This window comes from Columba livia, chromosome 14 (assembly GCF_036013475.1).
Source record: "Columba livia isolate bColLiv1 breed racing homer chromosome 14, bColLiv1.pat.W.v2, whole genome shotgun sequence".
NCBI classification, from domain to species: Eukaryota; Metazoa; Chordata; class Aves; order Columbiformes; family Columbidae; genus Columba; species Columba livia.
The window spans coordinates 4,038,953-4,066,003 of NC_088615.1; the positions used below are offsets into that span (position 1 = coordinate 4,038,953).

Below are 27,051 nucleotides of genomic sequence, written 5' to 3' on the forward strand. Positions count from 1 at the left end.
TGAAGCTGCAGCCGTCAGCATGGACACACAACAGGTTTGCTGATGCCTGCAAATCCCCGCCTTGGCTCTGCTCCCCGTCTCTGCGCCAGTTGCAGCACTGCTTGCAGCGCCTACCGCGCAGTATTAAATGGCCCGAGATGTTCCCGGGATTGGCTGTGCCATGGGCTGTCCCCTCCCCTAGAGCTAATTGCATTTTTTACTCCCCTTGTTCAATTATTGCCAGCAATGGGCACACAGACCCAAATCAGCATTGGCACAGCTTCTTCCAGTGTGCAGGGAGCTGGAAAGAGGCTTGGGCAGAAGGGGTGTGGAGGAAGGCAGCCCCTGCCCCAGAGAGCTGAGAGCCAAGCACAGGGAGAGAACATGCTCAAACCAATCATTTATAAAGACCGAGGTGTCCCCACGGTGCAGCACACAGTGTCCTGGGCACCCCTGCGCAGCAGGACTGTGACCCTCACCGTGGCACCTGGGCAGCACTGCCAGGCGCTGGGTCAGTAGGTGAAGCCGGCCTCCTCGTACACGGTGAACACCTTCTCCAGAGCGCACAGGTAGGCAGCGGTTCTCTGGTCCAGGCCCAGGTTGTATCTTGCAGCTGTGGTCATGATTTGCTAGAGAGAGAGGAGAGCTGTGAGCCCCAGGAGCACCCAGACACGCCAAACAACCTAGGGGATGCTCTGTCAGATCTGGAGCCGCCTCTGAGTGGCTCTGGGGATGCTCTGCCCCACAGCACGCCCCTGGGGACAGACCCTGTGCCCACAGGTGGGCTCCACGCACACCACTCATGCAGTCACCTCCCCAAGGGATGGCATGAGACCCCCCTGCCAAGCAGTGCCAGCACTGCTGTGTACAGCCTGGCTCCTCTAAGCAACCCTGGAAATGGGGAACGCAAGTTTGGGGGAATGGAGAAAGGGACAGGGACCCAGCAGCAACAAGGAACACTGCTGAGCACAAAGCTTTAATCAAAGAGTGGAAACAGCCACCACAGGCTACATGACCACAGGCCTCGGGGTGACCCAGCGCGGGTGGTGATGGGGTGCTGGGGTTGGGCACCCCCCACATATAGCACAGAGCCTCTGCAGCGAGGCCAGGAGCCCTCGCAGTACCTTGGCTGACTGCTCCATGGTGTAGGCCAGTCCTGAATACACAATGTCCTTCTCCGACGCACTCTGAGGGGGGAGAACAAGCGAATCCTTCATGGGAGAGGCTGGAGGTTGGTTCTCTGAACCCATTTAATCACATACAGGCCCCTGCTCGGTGCATGGCCACCACAGGTGGTCCAAGCTTCACCTGCCACATCTGCACCTGGCTCCAGCACATGGCTTGGCCCCTAAGGGACTCCCTACAGCACTCTCAGATTATCAGGCCTGTGCCACCACACACGGCATCTACACCCCATCCCTTTCATCAGTGGGGTGATACCGTGAGGGGACTCTGTGAGTGCCACAAGCTCAGCTTTCAGCACTGGGGTGGCAGATCGGAGTGTCTGGGAATGTGAGACAAGTGAGCCAGGACAAACCTCCATGGTTGTAGGCACTTACAGCCACACGGGCCTTGAACTCCGGAGACGGCGCGATGGGAATCTCCCCCTTGGCCTTGCCAAACCACTGCTCCAGGCTGTGCTGCACTGACTGCAGGAGGTAGTCGCTGGATTCCCGCTCATACTTGAAGCTGAGGCGGCCATAGCTAACATGGTTCAGGTTCTTCAGCCACTCAAAGAAGGATACGGTCACACCACCTGCATTCACATACACGTCCTGCCGAGGGCAGTACATGCTTCAGATTTGCTGCTTAGGGTGACCCCAAGACCCACAACAGATCTGGGGATCTCTCCTCCTCTGCCTTGGGTCTCTCCCATACCCTTGGGCTCTGCCCTCAGGGGCCATCCTGAGGTTACTGGGATGGCTGAATCCTAGAGCCACAGTGGCTCTGCACTGCCTCTGAGCAGAGACACCCACTGCTCTGACACCCCACAGGATGTGGCAGTTTGCTGTTGGCCCATCAGCGACCGCAGGACATTCGAGTGCTGGCCACGAGCCCCATGGTCTGTTGTTGCTGCAGCTGAGAACCAACAAGGTTCAGATGGGAAACCAGCATCTGAGATTTGCTCTGGAGCTGGGGGAAAGGCAGGGAACAGGCACAATCAATGCCACCAGATCCCAGAGCCTGACAGATCCCAGCTGGATCCAGCTGTCACCGCTGTGTGGCTATTAGCCATGAGTTCACCACCTCCCCATGTGCATGGGCATGGACGTACCGGGATGACCAGGATGTTTCTTTGCAGGAATATCTCATGTGCTGCTGGTGTAGTGGGGCCGTTGGCAGCTTCTGCAATAATCTGAGAGCACAAGCAGAGAAGGGGTGAGATAGGTGGAAGATAGCAAAGACGAAACCTGCGACAGGCTGCCTTCCCCGCTGCTGGGATCCCCCCACCTGGTGGAAGCAATCTGCGTACCTGCCCCCCAACCGGGGCTGTTCAGGATGAGCAGAAGCTCAGACCTCACATTTTGTATGAGATGATTAAAGACTCAGACAGAAAAAGACCTTGGCTGTGATAGAGTCCCAGGTCCCAGCACACCCTGTTTCTTTGGTCCCTAGAGCTCATGGCGAAGGGACAAAGCTGGGGTTTGTACAAGTCCCCTGCTTTGCTCACTCTTATCTGCTGCCTGTGATTTTCAATGTGGCATGCAGTACTCTTGAGGATATCACCTCCTCTGCCACGCGGGAAGGATCTGATACACTGAACACTGAGGATGCCACGGAGCCAGCCAAGGTGACTCCAACAAGCCTTGCTCCCTGCCAGCAAAGGGAAGGGCTTGGGCTTTCCTCCTCCCCCCAAGTTATGTGACCTGCCACCTTTGCCTCATGTTCCATCCCTCTCACACAGAGGGCAAGCTGTCAGTGCGGTGGTGTGACACCTCCCTGGGGTGCTGAGTGCCCAGAGTGAAGGCACGGCTGGGCTGCTGTCACTCGCACACACTGCAGAGCCTGTGGGGAGTGTGTGGTGTGAGCGGTTTGTACCTTTGCCTGCACCCGGGGAGCATTCTCCCTTGTGAGCTGCTTCTCAATAGCGGCAGGGATGAGGATGTCGCAGGGCACCTCCAGGATGCTGCCATCACAGGGCTCTGCTTTTGGGAAGCCAACTACGGTGCCATGGCCCTGGAATGAGCAGGAGAGCACTGCTGGGCCTGGTGTGGCAGCATCATGCACTGCCCTCAGAGCTGGGCTCTGCAGGAGACGAGAGGCAGCCCCTTCTTCGTGGGCATTTCAGAGACAGGCACTGAACAGCCCGTCTAAGAACAAGGGCTGGGTGGAATGGGCTCAACTCACCCGCTCGTACTCTTCCAGCTCCTTGGGGTCAATCCCTTTGGGATTGTAAATGGCTCCGTCTGTCTCCCCAACACAGATGCAGCGGGCTCCGTACTCGTGCAGGTACTTCATGGTGAACAGCCCCACTTTTCCAAAGCCCTACGGCAGCACAGAGCACAGACAGTCTGTGGAAAGGGACGTCCCGGGGACAAACACTGAAAACTGACCCGCTGCTCTGGTAACAGCGCCCTCTCAGGAGCGTGAGCTGAGAAGCACAAATAGGAACCCCTGATCTATAGCGGTTCTTGGTGAATGCTTTGGCTGGATGGAGACTGGGACCTGGTGGGACAGATCTCCTTGGCTAGTTAGAGGGTTGTGAAAAACAGAGCCTGTGGGATAAGGGCTTCCAGCTCAGCCTGTCTTCATCACCTCCAGAGCCCCCGGACATGATGTTCCAAGCACAGCATGCCATTCTGTTTCTAAGAGCTGATCTCGATAAAAAACAGATCCAGTGATTAACACAGTCCCTTGGTGGACACCATGCAGCACCCAGGCACAACCCGACCAGTCCTCCTGCACCCCACACCAAGGGGCTGCGATCAGCTGCCACAGCACCGGTGCAGGGCAGGGCCACGGGGAAGGCTCAGCTCTTCTCACGGGAACAGATGATTTTGCACAGTCTGCCCCAAAGCGCTTGCCAGCTTGGTACAGCTCCTAAAAGCAGTGCTGGATCCTGAGACCACCAAAACAGCCCCAAACACAGCAAAATTACACACACAGTAGCCAAGGACTTCAGCTATCCCATTCTCTGCCATATCAGTGAAGCAGAAGGATGTGCAAAAAGCAAAGGGATGAGAGAAGGCAGGGCCATTCCCGAGGGCACCGCACGCAGCACAGCCTCGGTTCAAAGCCTCCTCCCGCAGCAGGGAGCCGCACTGGGCAGTGAGCGCTTGGAGGAATGTGCAGAGTGCTGGCCGCAGGCGAGACTTCAGCTGCGCGGTTGCCAGTTTATTTCTCCCTTGCAGAGAGCAGTGGTCTCAGCAGGGAACAGGCAGCTGCGGGCAGCAGATCAGGGCAGCGGTGTCTGGCAGAGCAGGAGATCCTGCAGCTACAGCAGGGGGAAGCACCTCCCCGCAATTATGAGCAGGCCCTGGGCTGCAGGGAAGGGAAGGTCCTTCCTGGAAGGAGAGGGGAGAAGGCAGGGCTGGCACCCACCATGTCCCACAGAGCTCCCAGGCTGCTGGGCAAGGTGGGCCAGACCCACAGAGCACCCAGAAGGGATGGTGGCTGCACCCATAAGCAGGACCTTTGCAGTAGGTAACATCTGTTTGCTGTAGCCTGTTTGGAGGTGACAGCAATGTGAAGTTGTCCCTGGGGTGTGCTCCTTCCATCCAGTGTGGCAGAGCCCACTGTGTCCTGCTACCTCTCCGCTCTGCCTGCTGTTGGTCACAGCTTCCATTTGATGAGCATTTTCAGACACAACAGGTACAGAGAAACATCAGGAATGCCCGTGCGGTGTGAGCAGTGCAGCACCCCTGCCCCTCCGCATGCAGTGGGTCTGAAACGCTGCTCTCAGGAGTGCCAGCTGCCACAGGGTGAGGAGAGATTTGAGAAATCATGTCCAGGCAGAACTGCGGGAGCTGAGGTTGAAAGCTCTCCTGGAAAGGAGGAGCAGAAAGATCCCAAGGAAGTGCCCTCCTCAGAGCTTTAGCTGAGCCAAGCACTCACCTGCAGCACGAAGGTCTTGCCGGGGAAGCCAGGGCTCAGCCCGATGCGGTCCATGTACTCCGTGTTGGTGATATAGTTCTCGATGCCATGCAGGACCCCCCGCCCCGTGGCAGAGAGTCGCCCGTGGATGCCACCCTGGCTGATGGGCTTTCCTGTCACACACGCCTGGGCATTGATGTCCTGCGAGGCCAGGATGGGGACAGCAAAGGTTACAGTCTCACCTGGTGCAAGTCCTCTAGTGAGGACATTCTCCAAATGGCAGCTTCCCTCACCGTTCCCTAAGGCCTGACTAAAACTAAAGCAACTCTGGGCACAACCCTCCATAGTGCCCACAGCATCCCAGGTGCCAAGCCAACACTGTCAGAGCTTACCCGGTACCCCAGCGTGTGGCTGTAGGTGTCAGCTATCCAGGACATCTCCCGCTCCCCAGTACTGAGATCAGGAGCCAGCACGTCAATCCCAGGTCCTGCGGAGGTAGAAAAATCTGTCAAATCCTGTCTTTGCAATTCGATTGCTCTGTTCCAACCAGTGGCATGTGTACAGCCAGGTGATTTCATAGAATCACAGAATGGTTTGGGTTGGAAAGGACCTTCAAAGCTCATCCAGTCCAACCCCTGCCATGAGCAGGGACATCTTCACCAGCTCAGGTTGCTCAGAGCCCCATCCAGCCTGGCCTGGGACGTCTCCAGGGATGGGTCATCAACCATCTCTCTGGGCAAGCTGGGCCATCCATTGGGCATGAACAGCTTGGGCTTTCACATGGTCTTTGCCTTGTCCCTTCCCACTACTTTCAAGTGAAGAGCGAATGTAAAGGTCTTTGCCTTGTGACCAGCACCCACTGAGCTCTCTTATCACATACAGGAGAACCCTTCACTCCTCCCTGCGACTGTGTGGGCCGGTGGGAGCAGAGGATAATGCCCAGGTGAGCCCCCACCCAGCCCCACCATGCGCAGTGCCGCTTCGCCCTGCTCCAAATTCACAGCGCAGGCAGAGCCATGCGGTCAATGGGCAGCGGAACTCCAGAGCGGCAGGTGCTGTGACAGGCAGTGGGTGAGCGGCAGCCCCTGCGCCTGCCCAGCCAGGCAGCTGCTGCCTGCTCTGCTGCCCGCTCCCCTGCCTGCAAGCCACACACAAAACTACTCTCACCTATAAATCCCTTCTTGGCTATTTGTATAGTAAAATGCCTTGTTATTTTCTCGAGCTCATGTTCCTGCGCAAGAACAACAAAACACGGTTATTACTACAGGCCCCAATACAAATCACAGGGCCCTGGTACAGCACCAGGCAGCTCCCTTGACCACAACAGGCACACCCCAATGTCCGCAGGGGGTTAATTCACAGCAGCTGGGGACCCTGGATTGCAGAAAAGCCATGTGCGAGCTCCTGGTCCCTTTGCTCAGTGCCCTTCCAACCCCTTGCTGATGCACAGATTCCCCCAGGCCAGCAACCAGCAGCAGGAGTGTCTCTCCTTCAGAGTCCCTGGCCAGATGCACTGACCCATCAATCAGAGTTCACCACCCCTCGCTCCGCCCCAAGCTGCTTTTCACAGTTGTTGGGGGAGCATTACACACTATAAATGTCTCCCCCGGCTTGTCAGAGTGCATTGCTGTGATCTGCATGGGGAGGGAGGGCTGTGCAAATGGAGTGTGAGTGATGAGCTGCTGGCAGAGGAAGGAGAGGAGCAAACTCACCGAGTATTTCCTCGGATCGATCCTCACACCCGTCATGGCACCACCAAAAGGAAGATCTGGAAAAGAGTGGGTAAAGCAGACAGATGTTCTCTGCTGGCTCGCCTGCTCCCCGGCAGGAGGAGGTGACAACGGCAATCACGACCTTGTTGGTGAATCCCAGGGGTCACCCCCATGCTGCACACAGCTCCTCCTAACACCACGCAGCCCCCATGGAGCAGAGCTGAAGGCAGGACAGGACACGGACCCTGAGCCTGCCACAGCTGGTAGCAGCCAGAGCTGAATCCATGACAACCCCGGCGCAGAGACCGTCTCTGAGCAGTATGACGCTTGATGCTCCCTGATTAGCACAAACACCCCGGGCTGCCGGCGATGTATCCCGCAGCTACAGCAAGCCCTGCCCTTGCACATCTGTGCCCAGAGGAATGTCCTGCACTTCTAGAGCACTTACAATTTTCAAAGCATCTAAGGAGCTTTTCTGACTCGCTGTATCGCTGCATCATCCCATGTGCAAGTCAACACACGCTTTACGTTCCCCTTGTACTTACCCACCACAGCGCATTTGTAAGTCATTAATGCAGCCAGGGCTTTTACTTCATCGACACTGATTGAGCTGCTGAAACGAACCCCTGGGAAAGGAGAGAGAAGAGATGAAGAGTCTTTGCCTTTTTATCGCAAATGGTACAGAGGCGCTGTAGGAAAGGCTTTGACACTTCTGAAGCAGCAGCATCCAGTCGCAATAGGCGATCAGCAATCGTCCAGCTAGACCCACTCCCCCCGAACACCACAGCATGGACAGCAGGTTCCTCGCAGCCCATCACCCCCCACACAGGCTTCTGCTGCGGTGAGCACCTCAAACAGCGCTGGAGCAGCACGGAGAGGCCTCAGGCTGAGGGGACAAGAGGCTGGGACCCCTCAGGCTCAGAACAGCCGTCGCTGCTTTGAGGTGTGTTTAGGGCAGCAGGTATGTGCTGTTTAGGATGAGGAGTCACACACAGGGGTGGTGGCGGCCATATGACTACTGTGCTCCCGTGAAGGGTGGCAAAGGTGCCTCCCCCAGGTGCCTCCTCTCCTGCGGGATGCAACCAAGGAAAGCATCCTCCTGGGCACCTCAGGATGTGTCCTGACCCCCAGGTCAGCAGCATCAGCCCACGCGTGCGGGGCTGGACAGGGATACAGAACTGGGCAGCAGGGCCACGGCTCCCGGCCTCACCCCCTTTGCAGGGCAGGCAGTGCTGGCTGTGCTGGACCCTCCAGCCCTGCACCACCTCCCAGGTGCCGCTGTCCCTGCGCAGGGGAAATGACACCTCCAGGATGCAGCTGCAGCGCCGGATGGTCTCCAAGATCCCGCGCACCCAGGCCTGCCCACCCCGCCGGCCTTCTCCTGTCTCCACCCTGGCGGCTGCCCGCTTGAAGAAGGCCTCCACCATGGTCAGCAGCCCGGGGCCGCCGGGGCTGTCCCCCGCCGGGCCAGCCGTGCCCCGACAACGCCTCGGCACCGCCACGGGGCCGCCCGGGCCCAGCCGCCGCGCCGCGGCCCCCAGCACAACCACCGCCATGCCTCCGCCCGGCCAGCGGCCAATAACAGCTGCCCTGGGTGGCTGAGGGCAGGCCCTTCAGCAAACGGCGCTCTGATTGGCTGATGGCCTTCGGGACGGCCGCCGGGGGGCGCTGTGGAGAGTGGAATGGGTGGAGGGTACGGCAAGACTCTTCTGATTGGCTGATTCTCTGGCCAATGGGAGGTGGGGAGATGTGGGCGGGATCTGAAAAGGAGACGATGGCCCGAAGTGGGTGGGGAAAGCGAGGAGGCGGGGCTAATTCGGGGGCGGGGTAATTGGGGGCGGGGCGAACCGGGAGCAGGGGCGGGTGTGGGGCTGTGGGATCGTGGGGTGCTGAGGGGTCCCACCCGGCTCCTGGGGCCTGCACAGCCCCACGCTACCATCCCAGCAGCGGGGGTTATGCCCCCTGTGCCCCCTAGCCGATTGTGGGGCTGTGTCCCTGCCTGCACCCAGGAGCATCCAGGGCCATGTGCTGTGGTGTCCCCTGCGCCGTGCCCTCCCACCCGCAGAGCTGGGACGCTGCCACGGGCTGTGCTTTGGGGCGCCTGGGGCAGAAGGTGCTGGCAGGGATCAGGACCCCCCAGCACCCCCGTGCTGAGGTGGCTGGCAAGGCAGCACTATTTTTAGGGTGCTTGGTGCTTTTGGATCTCCTGCTGGTGCCCTTGTCATCCCAACTGCAGGCACCCTGTGGGTCCTCCCAGGGGAAGTATGGGGAGGGGAGGCTGGGGGGCAGTGTGGGATGCACAGCTGCAGTTGGTGATGGGAGCCTGGTGCCCCTGGTGCCCCTGCCACTCCCATTTGCCAGCACCCCATCAGCTCTGGCCCCGGCCTTCCTGCCCGCAGGTAACATGGGCAGCCATGCGTGAAGGTGGTGCAGCAGTGAGCAGCCATGGGAAACCCATCACCTTTCTGCCCGGCAGCCCTGGAGGCGGCACATGCCCTCAGCCAGACTCCCCGGCACCACCGGGCACCGGTGAGCCAGATGGCACCGAGCCAAGCCTGGGCCCAGCCGTGTGCCAGGCGTGTGTGCCCGCCTGCACCGGCGTGTGCGGGCACCGGCGATGTGCTGGCGGCTGTGGGGGAGCCCAGCGTGTTCACGTGGCGCTGCCCGTGCGAGCGTGGGAGGTGGGCCACGGTGCCAGGGAGGAGGCTGCCATGCTACCTGCGCCGGCAGCCCCCTCCACCGAGGGAGAATGCGCTTTTCAGGCAGCTGCCTGACTCCTCGCGCGCCGGCAGCGCGGGAGTGCGTTGCCAAGGCAATGGGGACCATCTTACTCATCCTCCTCGCTATTGTTCTCCTGCCAGCCCCGAGGTGCCCGGGTGGGGAGAGGAGGAGGAGGAGGCAGCTGGCCTGGGATGAAGGCTGCCTGCAGGGAGGGGAGGATGCTCCTCACGACCCCCCGAGCCAGCCCCGGTGGGGATGGGGATGTGCTGGGTGCTGAGATGCTGACAGGGACAGCGAGAGCAGCTGTCAGCAGAGTTGACAGCAGCCGGTGAAAGCAAATGCCATGAGGATGTGGCCCTGCAGCCCCCTGCCCCATGGCAAAGTCCTGGCCAGGGTGTGGGGGAGGTTTTAATCCCCTCCTCTGTCAGGACTTAATCCCACCTTTGGTGTCCCTTGTTCCTCCTTGTTCCCCAAGCCCAGGCTTGGGTTTGAAGCTACATGGAGCAGCGAGGGCTGTAAACCCATATCTGTGCTCCACACCATGCTCTGAACCCAGTCACTGCTGTGAGACTGGGACCAGCACACAGGACCATGGATGGGGAGAAACACCTTGAGGGGGGGGACACACTGATGCACCCTCACACCATCCATCCCAGCCACCTATTGGGGTGCCCAGCAGTGACATGGGGGTGCCCCACTCTGCCCCAGGGGGGCTAAAGCAATGCATTTTATTTTATTTTATTTTATTTTATTTTATTTTATTTTATTTTATTTTATTTTATTTTATTTTATTTTATTATTTTGTTTTATTATTATTTTATTTCCATATCCTGCCTCCCTATTTTTAGCCTTCGGGGTTTTGTTCCAGCCTGGCTGTTTACTGGAAGGAGCATTTCCAACCTCCCTTGTCTCTAAGCAACCAGGTGTGCCAGCTCCAATCGTGCCAGCCTCACCCTATAGATCTATAGGGCCAGGGAGATGCTGCTAACATTAACCCAAAGATGGGGGAACCTCATCTTGGGATTCCCATTAGCATGTCCCCCTCAGGCCCCATAGATCAGTAGCTCCTTCCCCAGTGCAGATACCCCAGGGCAGGGAGGGCATCCTGAACTCATAGGGTGATGTGGAGCAGCTGGGGTGTTTGGAGGGTGTGCTGGGGGGCTTTGGGGAGATGCAGGGATGCAGGCGAGGCAAGCAGGCCGCCTTCCCCCCCGCAGCGCGAGCGGGAGTGCGTGGGAAGGAGTTAGACAAAGCCTGAGCCCGGGAGCAGAGGCAAGCGCTGCCGGGAGGGAAACGGGGACGTTCTCCCCTCCCCGTCCACCCCCACCCTTGGGCGAGGGGTGCGCGGGAGCCCATCTCCATCCCTGCTGCTCTGGCACCTTGTCCCTGTCCCTCGGGCCGGCTGGGGTGCAGCCCCCTCCCAGTAATGCTCGGGAGGGAAGCGACCGGCTCCATCACCAGGTAGGAGGGGGGACAGGGCTTTGTGTCGCTGTCACCCCCACCCGCGGGACCCACGCTAAGGGTTGAGGACCCACTGACCAGGCCGGTGCCAGCCATGTGCCCCGCTGTGCCCGGGTGCACCGAGGGGTGCCGGGGTGACCATCCCTGGGGGAGCCGGGGTGCTGATGCTGGGGAGTACTGGGGGCTGTGGGGTGAGTGGCGCTCCCAGGGCGGGCCGGTGCGGTGACAGCGATGACACCGGGGGGGGCTGTGAGCCGGGACCCCGCGGCAGCCGACCCTCCCTCGCCTCTCCACCGCTGACCGGGGGCGCCGGGGCGGGCGGCAGCCGGAGGGAGCGGCCCGGGGCGCGGTTGCGCCCCCGCCGCCGCCGCCGCCCCACGCATGCTCGCCGCCGCTGCCACCGCCGCGCCGGAGCCGAGCGGAGCGGGACGGGAACGGGCGGGAGGATCCGCCGCCACAGGTAACGGTGGCCCCAGGGCGCACGTGGCGGGGCCGAGCCGAGCGCTGCGGCCGCCGCCGGTCCCGTACCGGCACCCCCACGGCGGGGGGCGGCGGCGCCGGGGACCCCGGCACGGGTGGCGGGGATGGGGGCGGCCTCCTCCGGGCCGGGGCTGCCGCGGGGCGGCTTTGTCCAGGCTTAGCCGGGGCACCGGGGCCAGGGCGTGCACACGCGTGTCCGCGGGTGCGGGTGTGCCCGTAGCCATGTGCTGGCGCGTGCACACGCGTGTGCCGGGGCTCCTCCGTGAACGGCAGTACCGGGGCAGCACGCCCAACCCCGGCCCGTAGGTGCTGTCAGAACAGGTGGGGGTGCGGGGCAGCACGCCCCCCCCGGGAATGGGGTGCTGCGTGGGAAGACGGGGACGGGAGGGGGTTGGGTCGTTGCCTCCGGGGTCCCGCTGCTGCTGGTGGCTGCGGGGGGTCGGTGCGAGCCTGGTCCAGGCTCCTGCCCCTTCCCTTCGCGGGGACTCCCTTGGCTCCAGCCGTGTCTGCTCTGCTCTGCCCTCTCCGGGACCCACGAGTGGCCGTGGCCAGAGCCGTGGTGTGCCCCACGGCTGCGGGATGCGTGTGCTCCCAGCTGCAGAGGGACTCACTGGCACTGGGAGAGCTGGGGACTCCCGGAAAGCTTGGGGCTTCCCTGCTGTGCTCCGGCTGCCCTGTGGGGCTGGGGAGGGTTTGATGCCTATTGGGTGACGCTGGCCTGTGTCCCCCCCACCAAGCTGGGATACCTGCATGCAGCCAGCTCTGCGTGGCACAGCATGGCTGGGAGCTCGCTGCACCCGCGACACGGGGCACAGGCTCGGAGCTCAGGGTTCCTGTGGCTGGGGTTCACGTGTCACTCCCACCTCTGGGGACAGTGGGCCCAGCGAGTGAAGAGGACTTTTGGGCTGCCCTGTGCCCCTGCCATGCCCTGCAGCCCCCTCAGCCCCCAGGCCCTGCTCGCTCTCACCATGTGCTGCACCCAGCTCCCCGCTGGCAGGTGGGGAGTGCTGACCCCCAAGCTCTCAGCCTGATTCCCGGGGCCGTGCTCAAGCTGCCGCTCTCTCCGCAGGGGTACCTGTGCCTCGACCCCCTCTCCGGCAGCCACAGCAGTGCCTGGATCCCGCTCCCAGTCTGGCTGCGCCGGGGGAAAGCTGGCTTTTACGGTAAGCGACTGACACCATTCGTCCTGCGGCACCGGGTGCCACCGTGCGTCCTGTGCCGAAGCTGGTGGGTGCTCTGGGCGGCTGCCCAACCTGTTGTCATGGGTGGCACAGAGAAAAACGGTTGGGAACCAAGGGGCCAGGGGGTCTGTGTGCTGCCCCTCCCTCACTGCCCCATCCTCTCTCTTGCAGACCCGTGGTGGGACTAGCATGGGAGAAGCCTTTCCCGGGTATGGGCAGTGCTAAGGAGCCCGAGGGGCTGCAGCTGCTGAGCCACCAGCCCGGGGCTGAGGACGCCTGCGAGCCCAGCGCCAGCTCCCCCGGTTGCCCGCTGGCGGGTGAGTGCCTGCCTGGCTCTGGCTGTGGCACGGCGGGCCATGCCATGAGGACCTGCTGTGCGGTCAAGACAGAGGCCCAGGGCACCACGGCCAGCCTGGCAACAGAGAAGAAGGTGGCATCACCGACAGGACCAGCTCCTGGCACACTTCTGGACACCAGTGTGGAGCTGAGTGTGGCAGCAGGGAGCTGCGGGGGACCAAGTGGCACTGCCCCTGCCTGCAGTCTCGCAGGGATGGGGGGCCCTGGCACCCAGAAGGAAAACACGGCCCCCATGCCCCCCCAACCTGAGCCCAGCCTGAAGGCACCCAGCAAGGACACTGGGAGCACAACGGCTCCTGCCAAACATGTGGCGTTTGTGGAGCCTGTCGCGGGTGCCAAAGGAGATGAGCTGCTAAGCCAAGAGCAGCCCCAGGGTGGCATGGGGACGTCCCCAGGCGCTGTGCCCAAGCTGGGCGGTGATGAGGATCCCAAGCACTCCCAGGGGGGCACAGCAGAGCCCCCTGGTGCCGGCACTGCAGAGAGCGGGGGCCGAAGCGAGGCAGGGCCAAGCCCCGCTGCCCTGGGTCAGGGCAGAGCCGAGGGGAGCCCGGCGCAGGATGTGGATGCCGGGAGCAGCCAGCAGCCCCGGACAGCCAAGCTGCTCTGCGAGTCCTACTCCTTTGAGGTGACCCCGCCACAGGATGCTGGGACGCAGGACATGGGGACACAAGTGGACAACCGAGCGTCCCTGGTATCAGTGGCCTTGAGCCCCATGAGCCCCCCCAGCGGGGCTGCTGCCTTCACCTTCCCCAAGAGAGAGACGGGCTCCGCTGCCCCCCCACGCCTGGAGCCCTGCAAGAAGGATGCAGAGATGCAGGTGTCCATGCCCGTGGAGACCCGCTCGGTAGCCACTGGGCCCATGACACCGGTGGCCAAGTCCCCGCAGCCCTCGTACCCAGAGGTGCATGTGAAGGGGACGGTGGCAGAGGAGGCTCCAGAGCCCATCCGGGAGGTGAGCTGGGATGAGAAGGGGATGACGTGGGAGGTCTACGGGGCCTCCATGGAGGTGGAGGTGCTGGGCATGGCCATCCAGAAGCACCTGGAGAAGCAGATCGAGGAGCATGGGCGGCAGGTGGTGATGACCCCACAGAGCACCCGCACTGGCTCCATCAAGGGAGCCCCCCGCAAAGGCGAGGCCAAGGGGCAGCCCAGCGTCTTTCGGGCTCTGCTGCAAAACGTCCGGCGGCCACGGTGCTGCTCCCGTGCCGGCCCTGCCATGGAGTGAGCCACTGCCTGCACTGGTGGGGTAGGGGTGCCACAGGGAGGGGTCCCTGCTGTGGCATCCTGAGACACCTGCTGCAGGTGTGCAGGGCTCCTGGGGCTGGTGTGGATGGTAATGGAGCACTGCATGCAGGCACAAGGCGTCTCCTTTGCCAGGGGTCCCCTTGCCAGCCTGAGGTCGCCCCACCAGCCTGGCCCCATGGAGATGTCCACAGACACGAGTGCCACGCTTCTGTGCATGGTGGCTTTTTTTAGCATGAAGAAGCACGTGGCTCCTTCCAGACGGAGGTGGCTGCTCCTGGGGCATCTCCTGCCCATGACACAGGTCTGGTGATGGCTCAGGGTGGCCACGGGCAAGTTGCTGCTGGCTCCTCTGAGCTCTGTCCTGGCTCATGCTCTGGGCAGCAGTGTCGCTCCCCATGCTGGAGGGATGCTGGTGCATCACAGTGCCACCACTTCACCAGCCCAGGGTTCGGCCGTGCTCCGACCAGCCCACGCTGTGCATACGCAGGTCCCCATGGCTGCCCAGGGTGGGGGCATTCAGCCCAGCCCACCACAGCCCTGTCCCCTCTGCCCCGCTGTCGTGGGTGCCCTGGAGCTGGGGGGACATGGCCACGCAGGGCACTGGCGCAGATCTCAAATGGGAGAGACTGGCCAACCACACCTGTGGTGAAGAGCCGCTTGTCCCCATCATCACTGTGGCTGGAGGCACTTGGGAAGTCTGTCCGCACAGCCTCCAGCCCTCCCTACCTGGGGACCTGCCTGGGGGTGGCCACCAGAGCTCAGGGCACATCCTCGCAGTGCTGGCGGTGGGGATGAAGCCTGACCTGCCATCCAGCCTGCCCAGTGCCAGAGAGGTCCTGTGTGCTGGGGACGTGGGTGCATGTCCCCATGCAGGTCCCTCCAGCCCCACTGGCTGCTCTCCCCCACAGCAGCCGGGGCTGCGCAGGCTGCAAAGCGCTGCCACTTTTTACAGCTGGGGTTTTACAGGGCAGGGGGGAGGGGGGCTTTTACTGAACCGTGTTTGCATTTTTGGAGCTTTTTAAGAGACACTTTCAGGTGTGCACATCCTGCCTGGGGCCACCTCCTCCCCAGTGGCCTGTGGGGCTGTGACCCTCTTCTCAAACACCTTTCCTACATTGCCTGCACCCCACTGTCCTAGAGAGCATTGGCTGTGAGGGGTCGGTGTGCAGGGGGAGCTGAGCATCCCTGTGGCCAGCAGCACCATGGCATCCCGCTGAGTTGTGGGTCCTTGCCCTGCGCAGAGGACCGGCCCCACAAATGCCACAGCAAGGCGGGGCCCAGGTCTGTGCCGGCTCCTGATGAGCAGGAGGCTGCAAATGGGGGGTGCTTGGGGAGCTGCACCATCTCGGCAGAGGTGCAGGAGGGCTGGAGGTGCTGGGGGCACTAGTGCAGCTGCTTCCCCTCTTGAAGACGCAAGTCTTGCCCTCCCAAACTGCTGTGGTACATCCTGGGCTTATTTTGGCCCGGCGTGGCTGTCTCTTGCCCTGGGGAGGGCTGCGAAGGACTCGCTGAAGTGCCAGCCCGCAGCCAGTGCCCGCTCTGTGCCGTGGTGCTTACTGGAGCCCGCTCTTCCCCGTGCTGTGGGCTGCAGGAGCAGTGCCATGGCCATGCAGGGAAGGCCAGGAGCCCTGGGGCATCACTCTGTCCCAGGCTGTCCCCCACTCCAGCCCCGCGCTGTGGAGCGGCGGCACACCGGCACCGCAGAGCTGCGGCACACCGGCACCGCGGCTGCATCACCTACTTTCTTCTTTTTGTTCCTCTTTTTTGGGGGGTTGTGGGGAGGAAGGGGGCGGGAGGACCAACCTGTCAATGTGGATGTTGGGTAATAAAACCTTGTACAAACCTCTGGCGGGGCTGCCTGCACCTCCCTCCCCTGGGGCTGAGCGAGGACAGTGGGGCAGCCCGGGGAAGGTTCCCAGTGACAAGAAGCCAGGCCAAGCCCCGTGGTGACACTCACCTCCCTCTGATGCCTGCCTGGTCCGAAACCAGCACCTTGTGCCAGGAGAGATGACCACAAGCTGGATGAGCATCCCAGACAGATGGGCTGATACCCACAGGACACCATGACCCCTGTGGGACAGGTTTATTGCCAGCCTCTGAACCCAACATCACCAAAGCAGCTGCCTGAGTCCTGCTCCGGCCCCGCTGCTCCCTGCTCACAAGTCCGTGGTGGTGAAGGTGGTGTTGATGTATGCCATTTTGGTGGGCTCCTTCAGGTTCAGGGCGGCCACCAGCGCCTCCTCGTCGCTGGGGCCTGTCAGCTGCGCATTGCCCTGCTGCAGGAGGAGACCACGGTCAGAGGGGATGGGGACCAAGATGTGGGACAGGGACACCTCTGTCCTTCCCAGGAACTGGGGGCTGTCAAGGAGATTGAGATGAAGGGACACCAGGGGTGCAGGAGCCCAGGGGGCACAGCAGAGAGGAGGGGATGTGGGGTGCAGTTGCAGGACTCCCTGCTGGGCACCAGCAGCTCTTTGCACACTCACCTTGGCCTTGAGGTTCTTGTCCTCAGGTGCATTTACCGTGTTTTCATCCAGGGAATTCACACTGTGGAGAGTGGAGGGTGGAGGGTAGAAGAGGGCCCAGGCTAACAAGGACGAAGCCTGATGGCCCCATGGCCTTGAGGACCTGCCTGCAGAGCTCACCTGGCTACAGAGAGGGAGTCCTCGTGGAAGCCCAGGTCATGGGAGGGATCGAGTGAGAGGTTCAGCATAGGGTTGGCCCTGGCCAGAGATGGGTGACAGGTGAGTGACTGTCCCCTGGTTCAGCCCGCAGCAGCTGTCTCCCCAGGCAGGAGTGCTGTGACAGTGAGCCCTGCAGCTCCTGGTGTGGGGATGTGCCTGGGCTGTCCCCTCCTGCCGCAGGGAGCCCCCACTCACCCCTCTGCATTGTACTGGTTGGTCCCGGGGATGCCGGCTCCCTGCTGCACTGTGGCAGGGCTGAGCGTCGTGGCCACCTTCAGGGCTTTCATCGCACTCAGCTTCCTCTTGTAGCTGCAAAGCCCAGAGATGGGGCAAAGGGGAGGGGCAGGGGGCAGCTGGGCCATGGGGTGGGGTGGGCAGGAGCGGGATGGAGGGTGGGGATGGGCCTGGGGGTGCCAGTGAGGATGAGGGGCAGGAGGGGTGCAGGCAGTGTGGTACCTCCTGGTGGTGAGAACCAAGACCAGGGTCATGATGAGGATGAAGACGAGCAGGAATGCTGCCAGCCCTCCAATGATGGCGATCAGCTCCGTCTCCCTGGTGGGCTTGACCACCTCCCCGGGGCCCTGGTGCAGAGCAGGGGTGAGGGCACAGCCCCAGCCTGTGAATCTCCCCCAAGCCCCGGGCCCACCCGGGGCTGGTGCCGTCTCCCCATGCCCCTTGCCCAGCCCCACTCACGATGACAGCCAGCCCCAGCTTCACCAGCTCGGCCAGGATCAGTGGGTCAGACTGGATGAGCCTGCCAAGGAAAGCAGAGACGTGAGCAGCAGGGCCGGAGCGGGTGTGCGATGGTGCCCGTGTGTCCCCCCCACCCCAGCACGCACACGCTCAGCTGGTTGACCTCCAGGGCAGTGCCGTTGCTGTAGACGAAGTATGCCTCCATCACTGACTTGGCTTCCACCCTGCGGGATCAAAGATGCAGGGTGAGCGGGGTGCAGTGCCCTGCCCCAGGGTGACCTCCTTCCCCCGATGCCACCGCCATGTCCCCTTCCCCACCACCTGCAGGGCCCCACTCACTGGGAGGCGCGGGTGTCCTCCAAGCCCTGGATGGTCACCACATAGACCCCTGCCTTGGTGGCGCTGGTCAGGGCCCTAGAACAGGAGGGATGGCGTGAGGCTGGGCCAGGTGTCCTGCTGCTCTGCTCATGGGTATGGGAAGCAGCTGGACCCCGTGCAGCCGTCAGCTCCAGTGGGGACCTGCCTGCCCCTGTCCCCTTCACAGTCGGAAGCTCAGACACATGGTCGGTGGGTGCTGGTCTGTGTGCTCATGTCCCCCGCTGCACAGCCAGGCACCCCCCGCCCCAGCCCGGCACCCCTTACACTTTGATATTTTCCAAGTTACTCTGGACTTCATCCACTGTTGTCACAAACTGGAGGCGAACACGGTAGCTCTGATCCACTGTGAATATCTGTGTGGGCAGAGCAGGGGTGAGAGGGGCTGGGCAGGGCGCAGGGTGTCCCTGGACAAGGGCACAGGGGTGACACTCACGGTCAGCACGGTCTGTGCCACATGCACTGGTTCCTCGCCATCCCGAGCCTCCACTGTCACATGGTATTGCCCCTTCAGCGAGCCATCAAGGTTGCTGGCCACCCTGCAAGGACAGGGATGTCAGCGACCCCACGGGACATTGCTGGGAGGGCACCACGATCCTCCAAACTCCACCCTGCCACCAAACCCGGGGCAGGACCCAGGATGGCTTTGTCCCCTTGCCAATCTGCGGTGGCCCTGCCCACACCTCTGCCTGGCAGCAGGCAGGAGCTGAGCCGCGTTCCTTCACCCCATCCCAGACCCATGGCCTCACTGGATGCTCCCAACGTAGCTGTCGTCCTTGGCCGTTGTCACCACCTTGAAGAGGTTTTCAAAGGGCTGGCTGACCCCGTTGTCCTGCACAAGCACCACGCTGGCAATGGAGAAGGTGATGGCTCCCCTCCGCCCCGAGTCAGCGTCCGTGGCCTGTGGGAAAAACGTGGCAGGAGCACGGATGGGTATGGCCACCACTTTCCCATGGCGGGGATGGGTGAGTCTGGCTTCACAGACCGACAGCATACACACAGCTCCTCACCGTCACAGTAGCCACTTGCAGGTCCACAACAGAGATTTCGGGGACAACCACTGCCAAGGACAGAGAGGCGGACAGTGTGGTCATGCTGGTGTGCAGCCAGACCTGCTGCAGACCCCATGGCCACACAGCCCCCAGGCCCAGCAAAGCTCTGAGCGTCCCCCTGCACAGCCCTTGGCCCTGCACCTCACACAGCCCTGCCCTGCCCTGGCTGGGGGAAGGTCCCCACTGCTGGGGTGGTGACAGAGCATGTGTGGGCACAGGGAGGAGCCCACAGGGTGCACCAGCCCCAGCTGCTCACCAAAGGTCTCCGAGATGGGCTTGAAGACTGGTGTGTTGTCGTTCACATCAGTGATCAGAATCCTTAGGGTTTCTGCAAATGCCCCAAAAGCAGAGCTCCAGTCACCAACAGAGCAGCCCTGCAGCACCCTTCTCTGCTTCCCATGGGAGCCCCATCCTCCCAGCAGGCTCAGATCCCCGTGGCAGGGGCAAAAAGAGCTGGGGACACCCTCTCTCCATCGCCAAACTGCTCAGCTCCTGCTGGGAGCAGCAGAGGCAGGTCCCACCACCCACCATGCCCGGTGGTGGTGGCAGGAGTGGGCAGGGGCTGCCGTACCGTTCTGGCTGTAGCGGTTGCCCTTCTCGGTGTACAGGTCTTCAGCCCGCAGCGTGAGCACCACCTCGTCACACAGCTCATAGTCAATGTCCGAGCTGTTCACCAGCACCGAGCCGTTGGGTGTCAGTACAAACCAGTCCCAGCACACATCCCCAGCGCTGCTCGCCCCCTTGAAGCAGGCGACTGCCAGCTCCTCGAAGACCAGCGAGTGGTTGGTGTCTGGGTCGGAGGCGACCAGTGTGCAGACCAGACCCTGCTGCGTGCCGTTCTCGCTCACGTGCACGTCCTGCAGCGAGGCCGGCAGGATGGTGGGGGGCTCGTCATTGACGTCTAGGATGTGGACCACCACCGAGACGTTGGCAGTGTCCCCCACATTGTCTGCGGCTGTGTTCTCCGCCAGCACGACCAAGGAGAAGAACTTCGGCTGCAGGGTGTCATAGTCCAGGGACACGTCAGGGTCCACGGACAGCTGCCCACTGTAGTGCCCTGACGCCAGGTAGGATGAACGGATCAAGAAGTTGCTGGAGCCACTGCCCCTCTGAAGTTGGAAGGAAATGCGGGAATTGATCTCTGTCCGATCGGCATCTGTGGCCTCCACCTCACCCACGAAGGACCCTGAAGGTGGAGACAGACACTCAGTGGCCAGTGGGCATTGACTCTGGGCCACTGCTCATCACACAAGCCTAGCCACGCAGCTTCTACCTGGAGAGTCTTCAAAGACTGAGAACTCATAAGACTGGTTGAGGAACACGGGTGCATTGTCATTCACGTCCTGTAGAAGATAAAGTCCGTGGCTGTAGCTGCTCCAGGAAACAAGGTCCCCCACAGCAGGCTGGGGATGAGTGTGGAAACCTGCCTGCCCGCCTGCGGGAGGCACACAAGCCCTCTGCTGCCTCCCTGCATCAGCTATTTCCTCTGCCTGCACAGAAGGTCTGGGGACACGGTGTCCCTGCCACAGCCAGGGATCTCACATCCCCTCCTTGCCCTTACATCCCAGCTCCAACCCCTCCCTGTCCCACCACATCCCCATTTGTGCCCAGGGCTCACCCCCACGGTGATGGTGACGTTCACCAAGGTGCTGAGCTGTGGCACGCCGTGGTCATACACCTCCACTGTCACCACCATCTGTCCCCGCTCATCTTCCAAGGCCTCGCGGTCCAGCGGCTCCTTGCTGTGCATCTCACCTGTGATCTCATTGATGGTGAAGTTGTTGCTGAATGGTCCTGGCAAGATCCTGAAGCCCACCTTGCTGTTGGGGTTGCCAGGCTCGTCATTGTCAATGGCCTGTAAAGGTGATGGGTTGGAACAGGGCTGTCCGGCCCCTTGGGGACAGTCCCTGCTTCTCTCCAACAGCCTTGCATTGTCCACTCTACCTCTGTTGGTGCATACCTGGATCTGTGTGCTGACGTTCTGCCCCTCTTCCACTGAGATGAAGTACGAGCCAGTGACGATGGGTGTCATGTCATTGTCATCCAGCACAGTGATCTCCAGCACAGTGGTGCCCACCAGGTTGCCCCCATCCTTGGCCTGGAGGTTGGCGTAGTAGATGGAGCGTGTCTCCCGGTCCAGCAAGCTCCCGTTCTTCACCAGCACTGCTCCAGTTGTGGCATTCACCGTGAAGATTTCATGGCTACAACACAGATGGAGCGATCACCGGGGTCCAACCTGGAGCCCCCCTTGCCAGGACGATGCCCTGGTTGCGGCTGACCGTGCCTCTACGTACATGCTCTGTGGGAGCAGCTGGTAGGTGATCTGGCCCAGGACACCGCTGTCTGGATCATAAGCCTAAAAGAGAGAGGGAAGTGTCTGGCCAATCCACCTCAGCTCCCAGAGCAGCGATGAGTCTGGGGCATCAACTGCTGGCAGTGAGCACCCCAAAAATATGGCCCTGATGGGCACGGGGTCCCACAGCCTGTGTGCCTGCTGGCACTGTCTCCTTTCCATGTGCATAGAAAGACCAGTGCCCTCAAGGCAAGCTGCACCAGCAGTGCCAGGTGTGCCCAGGCCCTGCTTGGGGGCTGTAAACTGTTCCTGCTCCCTGGCCTGTGCCTGACCGTAATGTTTGGGGCGATGACGGTGCCATCAGGGCTGTTCTCCATCACACTCAGGTTGTAGGTGCTCTGGGGGAACTCAGGGATGTGGTCGTTGCTGTCAATGAGGTCAATTGTCACGGTGGCTGTGGAGCAGCAGTCTGCGGGGTTCCCCATGTCATTTGCAACGATCTGCAGAATGGAGAAGGGACAGTGACTGTCATGCATCCCCAAACATGAGAAAGAGACCTGTCCCACTCCAGCCCAGCTCTCCTGCACCAAAGAAGCTGCCAAGGCAGAGCCATGTTCTGCTTTGGCTCTGGAGCCCTGCAGGAGAAGGGCTGAGTGTGCCCCGTGTCCTGGCATATGCAGGGAGCAGGGACTGTCCCCATGGCGAGGCAGCCCTATGGGTCCCACCTGCACCACCATGACGTGGCTTATCTCGTAGTCCACAGCGGATGGGTCTTGCACCAGGAGCTGGACCTCTCCTGTGCCTGTGATCTTTGCGGGGGAGACAGTGAAGGCGCTGGCACTTGAACCCTGCAGGTACAGCTCGTAATTGCTGTTGATACCCTGCCCGGGAGAGACATGCAGGAGTGAGGGTGGGTGGTACAGCAAGGACAGATATCTGCACCCCAGCTTGGTTTCCCGGGACAGGCTCCCACCTTGTCTGGGTCATGAGTGACGATGCTGAGGTTGGACACAGGCAGTCTGGAGGAGGAGTGCTCTATGATGCTGCCCCTGAAGCTGTTCTGGGCATCAGTGGAGAAGTTGCAGTTGGGGAGGGAGCAGTGGTAGAACTGGGGCTTGTTGTCATTGACATCGGTCACCACGACTGTCACCAGAGTGCTGGCCTGGGCCACCCTGCCGTGGATGTCCAGGTGCTTCTCACGTGCCTGGGCAGGAGCAGAGTGCGGGTCAGGTGAGCCCATGGAGAGGAAGAGGATGGGGTTCCCCTTGCTGCCTCCTGCTCACCATGACTTCCAGCAGCACCTCCTCGCTTGGCAGCTGCTCACGGTCCAGGGGCCCACTCACAGTGATGGTGCCCGTTGTGGCATTGATAGCAAAAGTGACGCTGGCACCTAGGGCAAGGGGACAGCAGGAACTGGCTGCAGCCACTGGGGAACACAGGCCTCTGCCAGCAGGACAGGCTGCGGTGCCCGCCAGCCCAGAACCAGTCCCTGTCGTGCCCCCTGCTGCCTGAACACCCCTCTGCCCATCCCACCCTTTCCCATCACTCACTGGTGATGCTGTAGGAGATTTCATCATTCACCCCCGTGTCTCTGTCCATGGCGGTGACAGTCAGCACAGTGGTGCCCTGTGGGGACATGGCCATCAGGGCAGGGACCCTGACACCTCCAGCTGTCCCCATGCCCAGTGGCTCAGACACTTTGGGGTGCCAGAGCCGCCCAGGGGTAGGGACATGTCTCTGGGGAAGGTGAGCTCCTTACCAGGGCGCAGTTCTCTGGCACGGAGCCGGAGTAGGGCTCGTTGAGGAACCGTGGGTCCAGGTTGGGCAGGTCGCGGATGGTCAGGGACAGGTAGGTTGAGCTCTGCTGGAAGGTCAACACGTTGTGCAGCAACCCCCCACCATCCTGGGAAGCAGAACACCCGTTAGTCCCATGGTACCCTTACCTGGCAGCCCTGCACCCCTGGCTCAGCTGGCCCCCACCTTGGCAATGATCTTGAGCTGGTAGAAGGTGTTGTTGGCATAGTCCAGTGAGCCGTTGAGCACCACGCTCCCATTGGGCAGGATGTAGAAGAGCCAGTGATTCTTTGCATTGTCTGGGATCACCTGGGCAGGGGACATCACCCTGTGTCACCAAGGCAGGGAGCAGAGGTGCCCCAGCAGAGATGGGGGCTCAACCCCCATGCTTCTGCCAGGCTTAGCCCACTGACTGTAGGGACTCCATGACACCTGGCTTGTCCCCAGCTTGCAGCTGTTCAGCACCTCGCACCCATTGCCCAGTGGGTGCAGAACCAGACCCTTGCTTCCCCAAAGACATGAGGCTGTCCCTGGCCAGGTCTCCCAGGACCTCTGCCCCACAGAAGTGTCTCAGGGGCAGGTTTTGGGTATGGCGTGCCCCTCTCCAGCTGGCAGGCCGTAGGATCCCCAGCATCCTCTCAGCCACCTACCCCCCAGCACACTGACCCTTGGCCAGGGCAGTGCCCAAGGTGTTGGGGCTCAGCCCCACGCTCACCTCCTCAATGCTGTAGCTGACTTTGGAGGAGTTCCCGGTGTCACTGTCATTGGCAAACACGGTGTAGATGATGCTGTTGGGCTGCATGTCCTGGGTGCACAGGAAGGTGTTGGTGGCATCACCCGAGAAAGCAGCATGGGTGGTGCTGGGACCAGCCCCTGCCAGCCCTGCTCTGGGTGCTCTGGCTGCTCTGGCCCTGCAGGGCTCCAGGGGCTGCCCAGTGCCGACAGCCACGCAGGGATGAGCTGCTGCCCTTGCTCAGGCTGTGCAGAGGCTGGATCCTTCCCTGACCCCTCCCTGACCCCTCCCCGGGGCTCCCTGGGAGCAGGGGTTGTACCCCAGCTCTGGGGCTGCCAGAGCAGGGTCGGACGCAGCCCCACACCCTGTCTGCACCCCGATCCAACCTCATCCCAGCCCAGGCACTCCTTGATCAGAAACTCATCACAAGGGCAGAGTCCCGTCCCTGCGCCCACACCCTGGACTGGAGCAGAGGTGCCTGCCGGGAGCTGGCCCAGCACTGGGTGCTCCCGGGTCACCCCTGCCAGCAGCGCTGTCACCCCACGCCCAGGCACACCATCACCGAGCACGCAGGTGTGGGGTCACCCGGTTCTTGGCACACTGTTGTCCCACTGCTGGTACACCCATGCCACAGGAGCCACCCAGTGCCCCTGCCCTGTTGCCTGCGTGAGCTGGGTGGTCCTGGGGAGGTACCTCGGGGACGATGGCTTCATATGGCAGGTGCTGGAAGACTGGGGCATTGTCATTACGGTCATCCACAATGACTGTGAGCTTTCTGGAGACCTACCGGGTATCAGGGAGGGCACAGGGTGAGTGTGGGAGATGGTGTAACTGGGCACAGCTCTAGCACCCCACAGCCAGCCAGCATCACCTGCCCCCAGGTCAAGACCCCCTCCAGCCCCCTTCCCCACCCAGCTTCATCCACGGTCCCGCTGAGCCCCTGCTCCCCTCCCATCCCTATCCCTGGTGCAGCCACCCAGGCTTGCCCCAGCACTCACAGCTTCGTTCTTCCCGTCAGACACCCTGACGGTGATGGTGAGCTTGGCCTGGGCCTGGAGGGGACACAAGACAGGTCTTGGTCAGGGCTTTGGGGCCAGGGACTGATCCACTGTACCACCGTGAGCAGCTCCCCCAAAGGACTCACGGCTCTGCTCTTCGTCACCCTGGAACCCCAGCTCGGGCAGGGACATCAGCCCGGTCCGTGCCCTCACCTCACGGTCCAGGGAGTTCTTCAGCGTCACATTGCCTGTCTGGGCATCGACAGAGAAGTAGAAGGACTCTGCCCCATCGATGCCGTAGGTGAGTGGGTCCCCGTCTAGGTCAATAGCCGTCAGCTGGAAAGCCTGGTGGCCTGGGGACACAGGTGGCATCAGCCCCTGACAGAGGACCCCCTAGACCCTCCTCCTGCACCTCGGGGCCTCCCCGAGGCTGCCCCACTCACCCAGCTCCAGGTCCTCGGGCACGTGGACAAGGGTCATGTTGAAGAAGGGGGCTGTGTTGCCTGAAACTAGAAGGAGAAGGTGTGCTGAGGAGCACCCCTGCGCCAGGCTCTGCCTGCACCCCACACCTGGCAGCACCTACATAGCTCCAACCCCAGATCCCAGCCATGATTTGGGTCTCCAGGGCAGGCAGGGGAACCCATCACCCCTCACCTTCCTCCTGCTCATCCCACACCTCCCATCTCCATCACACACTTGACCTCCAGCTGCAGCACCCATGCTGGGTGCCATCCCCGCTGCCCAGCCCGCTCTGCTGTGCCCTGAGGCAGCAAGGTTGCCCTGGGGTTCCAAGGTGCCCAAGGCGTGGGCAGCCGTTCTGGGGACCCCAGCTGCCCTCAGGGAGTTCAAAACAAGTGCAGGGGGCTGAAAGCACTTTCAACACCTGCCCACCCTCTCCAGCTGCTGAGCAAAGTCCTCACCTGCCGTCAGGAGGAAGGGGAGCAGCATCAGCGAGCGCAAGGCCATCCTGCCAGGGAGCCTGCGGACACACACCAGAGAACCAGCACCTGGGGCTGATGGCTCCCACCAGCCACCCCAAACCCCTCCTGGGGACCAGCTCCTGAGGCAGGAGGGGCTTCGGTGGGGGCAGTCTGCTCTGCTGAGCCGGGCTGGTGAGCAAACACCAGGTTCCATCCCTGGGGACGCAACATAGAGGGGCAGAGGTGGCCACCAGTTGCTGGAGACCATGGGGGTGCTTGGGGACCCCAGGACCCTCTCCTGGGCATGGCTGAAGGCTCCATCACTCAAGCTCAACAGGAGTCACAGCAAGCAGTGCTTGGAGCCCAGGAGCAATCTGTGACACCACCGCAGTGTCCCCTGTCTTGTGACATGGCCTGTGGGCAGCCCCGCAGCAAACAGACACCCCCACCTCCCCCCATGATGGACCACGGTGCCCGTGGGGGCCGGGGCTGGGGTTGAAATCCCTTACCTGCACCCGCGTCACTGGGGATGCTGCCAGGCAGGCTGCTCTGTGCGCACACCCTGATGCTGCCAGGGACCTTTGACTCCTGCAGTAAACATGTTTATCAATTATTAACTGCAATTAAGGGGTGAGAAATCTCTCTCTTATCTTCCTTATTCCTTGTCCTCATACCCCAGCTCCTGCCCAGCCCAGCCTCTCACTCCCTCCCCAACCTCAGCCCCTCAGGTCCGCACACTGGGTGCCATCCCATGGGACTCCAGCTCCCAGGAGGGATGCAGAGCCAGCAGGGATGCCGAGGGATCCCAAACCACTCCAGGGACCAGAGAGGGGCTGGGGAAACTCCCCGCGTCCCCTGGGATGGGGACACTGGGGTCTTACCAGGACAGGGGGTGGGCACCAAATCAGTGTTGCAGCTACCAGGGCGGGTGCCTGGGGCCCTCTGCGCCCCTTTGCCACCTGCTCCCCTCCCCAGGGGCTCGGTCCAGCCTTCCTGACCTACTTCGGACCCGCTGGGGACAAGGGTGTATTGTGCAGCTCCGCTCAGGCAGAAAAAGGCTTGGAGGCCGGGGGGGAAACACGGACATCCCCGGGCTTGTGGGACCCCGGGCTTGTGGGACCCCCGTCTCTGCGGCCCTGGCCCCCTTTGCCTCTGTTCCCCTGGGAACCTGCGGGGTCCGGGCTCCTCCCAAGGACTGGGGGCACCTTCCCCAGCGCACTCCCGGGCCGCCGGCGGGATGCGCTGCCACTCGGAGTATTACGGCCGCCGCGCCGCTGGGTTTCATCGACACCGCTCTTGGGTGCAGTACGGCGGGGGGGGGTGGGCGCGCCCATCTGCG

The 27,051-nt window shown here is 62.0% G+C and overlaps 3 protein-coding genes across 7 annotated transcripts; 1 reads left to right on the plus strand and 2 right to left on the minus strand.

Moving 5' to 3' along the window:
- Positions 1-367: 367 nt before the first annotated feature.
- Positions 368-8,284, minus strand: LOC102085974 (glutamate dehydrogenase 1, mitochondrial). Of its 3 annotated transcripts, XM_021288950.2 has the most exons (12): positions 7,936-8,284; positions 7,271-7,351; positions 6,726-6,781; positions 6,181-6,244; positions 5,406-5,500; positions 5,035-5,214; positions 3,328-3,465; positions 3,019-3,156; positions 2,255-2,335; positions 1,539-1,754; positions 1,104-1,166; positions 368-608 (listed from the first exon to the last, which is right to left on the minus strand). In XM_021288950.2, exons 1-12 carry the CDS (start codon positions 8,279-8,281, stop codon positions 492-494), a joined length of 1,575 nt encoding a protein of 524 aa, XP_021144625.2. In that variant the 5' UTR covers positions 8,282-8,284; the 3' UTR covers positions 368-491. The 3 variants fall into 3 exon arrangements, with proteins under 3 accessions (XP_021144625.2, XP_064885706.1, XP_064885707.1); XM_065029634.1 differs by lacking the exon at positions 6,181-6,244 and having other exon boundaries at positions 7,936-8,168; XM_065029635.1 differs by lacking the exons at positions 6,181-6,244; positions 7,936-8,284 and having other exon boundaries at positions 7,271-7,547.
- A 2,106-nt stretch (positions 8,285-10,390) lies between these two features.
- Positions 10,391-16,016, plus strand: GPRIN1 (G protein regulated inducer of neurite outgrowth 1). 2 transcript variants are annotated; one of them, XM_021288949.2, is made up of 3 exons: positions 10,391-10,907; positions 12,457-12,550; positions 12,740-16,016. In XM_021288949.2, exon 3 carries the CDS (start codon positions 12,780-12,782, stop codon positions 14,148-14,150), a length of 1,371 nt encoding a protein of 456 aa, XP_021144624.2. In that variant the 5' UTR covers positions 10,391-10,907; positions 12,457-12,550; positions 12,740-12,779; the 3' UTR covers positions 14,151-16,016. The 2 variants fall into 2 exon arrangements, with proteins under 2 accessions (XP_021144624.2, XP_064885705.1); XM_065029633.1 differs by lacking the exon at positions 10,391-10,907 and adding an exon at positions 11,142-11,367.
- A 173-nt stretch (positions 16,017-16,189) lies between these two features.
- On the minus strand, positions 16,190-26,965 carry CDHR2 (cadherin related family member 2). Of its 2 annotated transcripts, none has more exons than XM_065029624.1 (33): positions 26,594-26,965; positions 26,222-26,300; positions 25,713-25,771; positions 25,236-25,301; positions 25,006-25,145; positions 24,793-24,846; positions 24,488-24,577; positions 23,777-23,866; positions 23,248-23,370; positions 23,027-23,170; positions 22,818-22,893; positions 22,551-22,657; positions 22,241-22,471; positions 21,993-22,148; positions 21,600-21,767; positions 21,269-21,330; positions 20,935-21,175; positions 20,593-20,829; positions 20,248-20,317; positions 19,546-20,160; positions 19,231-19,302; positions 18,933-18,982; positions 18,672-18,823; positions 18,359-18,461; positions 18,190-18,278; positions 17,887-17,961; positions 17,694-17,771; positions 17,548-17,608; positions 17,311-17,435; positions 17,050-17,163; positions 16,816-16,893; positions 16,657-16,717; positions 16,190-16,443 (listed from the first exon to the last, which is right to left on the minus strand). In XM_065029624.1, exons 3-33 carry the CDS (start codon positions 25,756-25,758, stop codon positions 16,327-16,329), a joined length of 3,891 nt encoding a protein of 1,296 aa, XP_064885696.1. In that variant the 5' UTR covers positions 25,759-25,771; positions 26,222-26,300; positions 26,594-26,965; the 3' UTR covers positions 16,190-16,326. The 2 variants fall into 2 exon arrangements, with proteins under 2 accessions (XP_064885696.1, XP_064885695.1); XM_065029623.1 differs by having other exon boundaries at positions 16,190-16,446.
- Between the last annotated feature and the right edge of the window lie 86 nt (positions 26,966-27,051).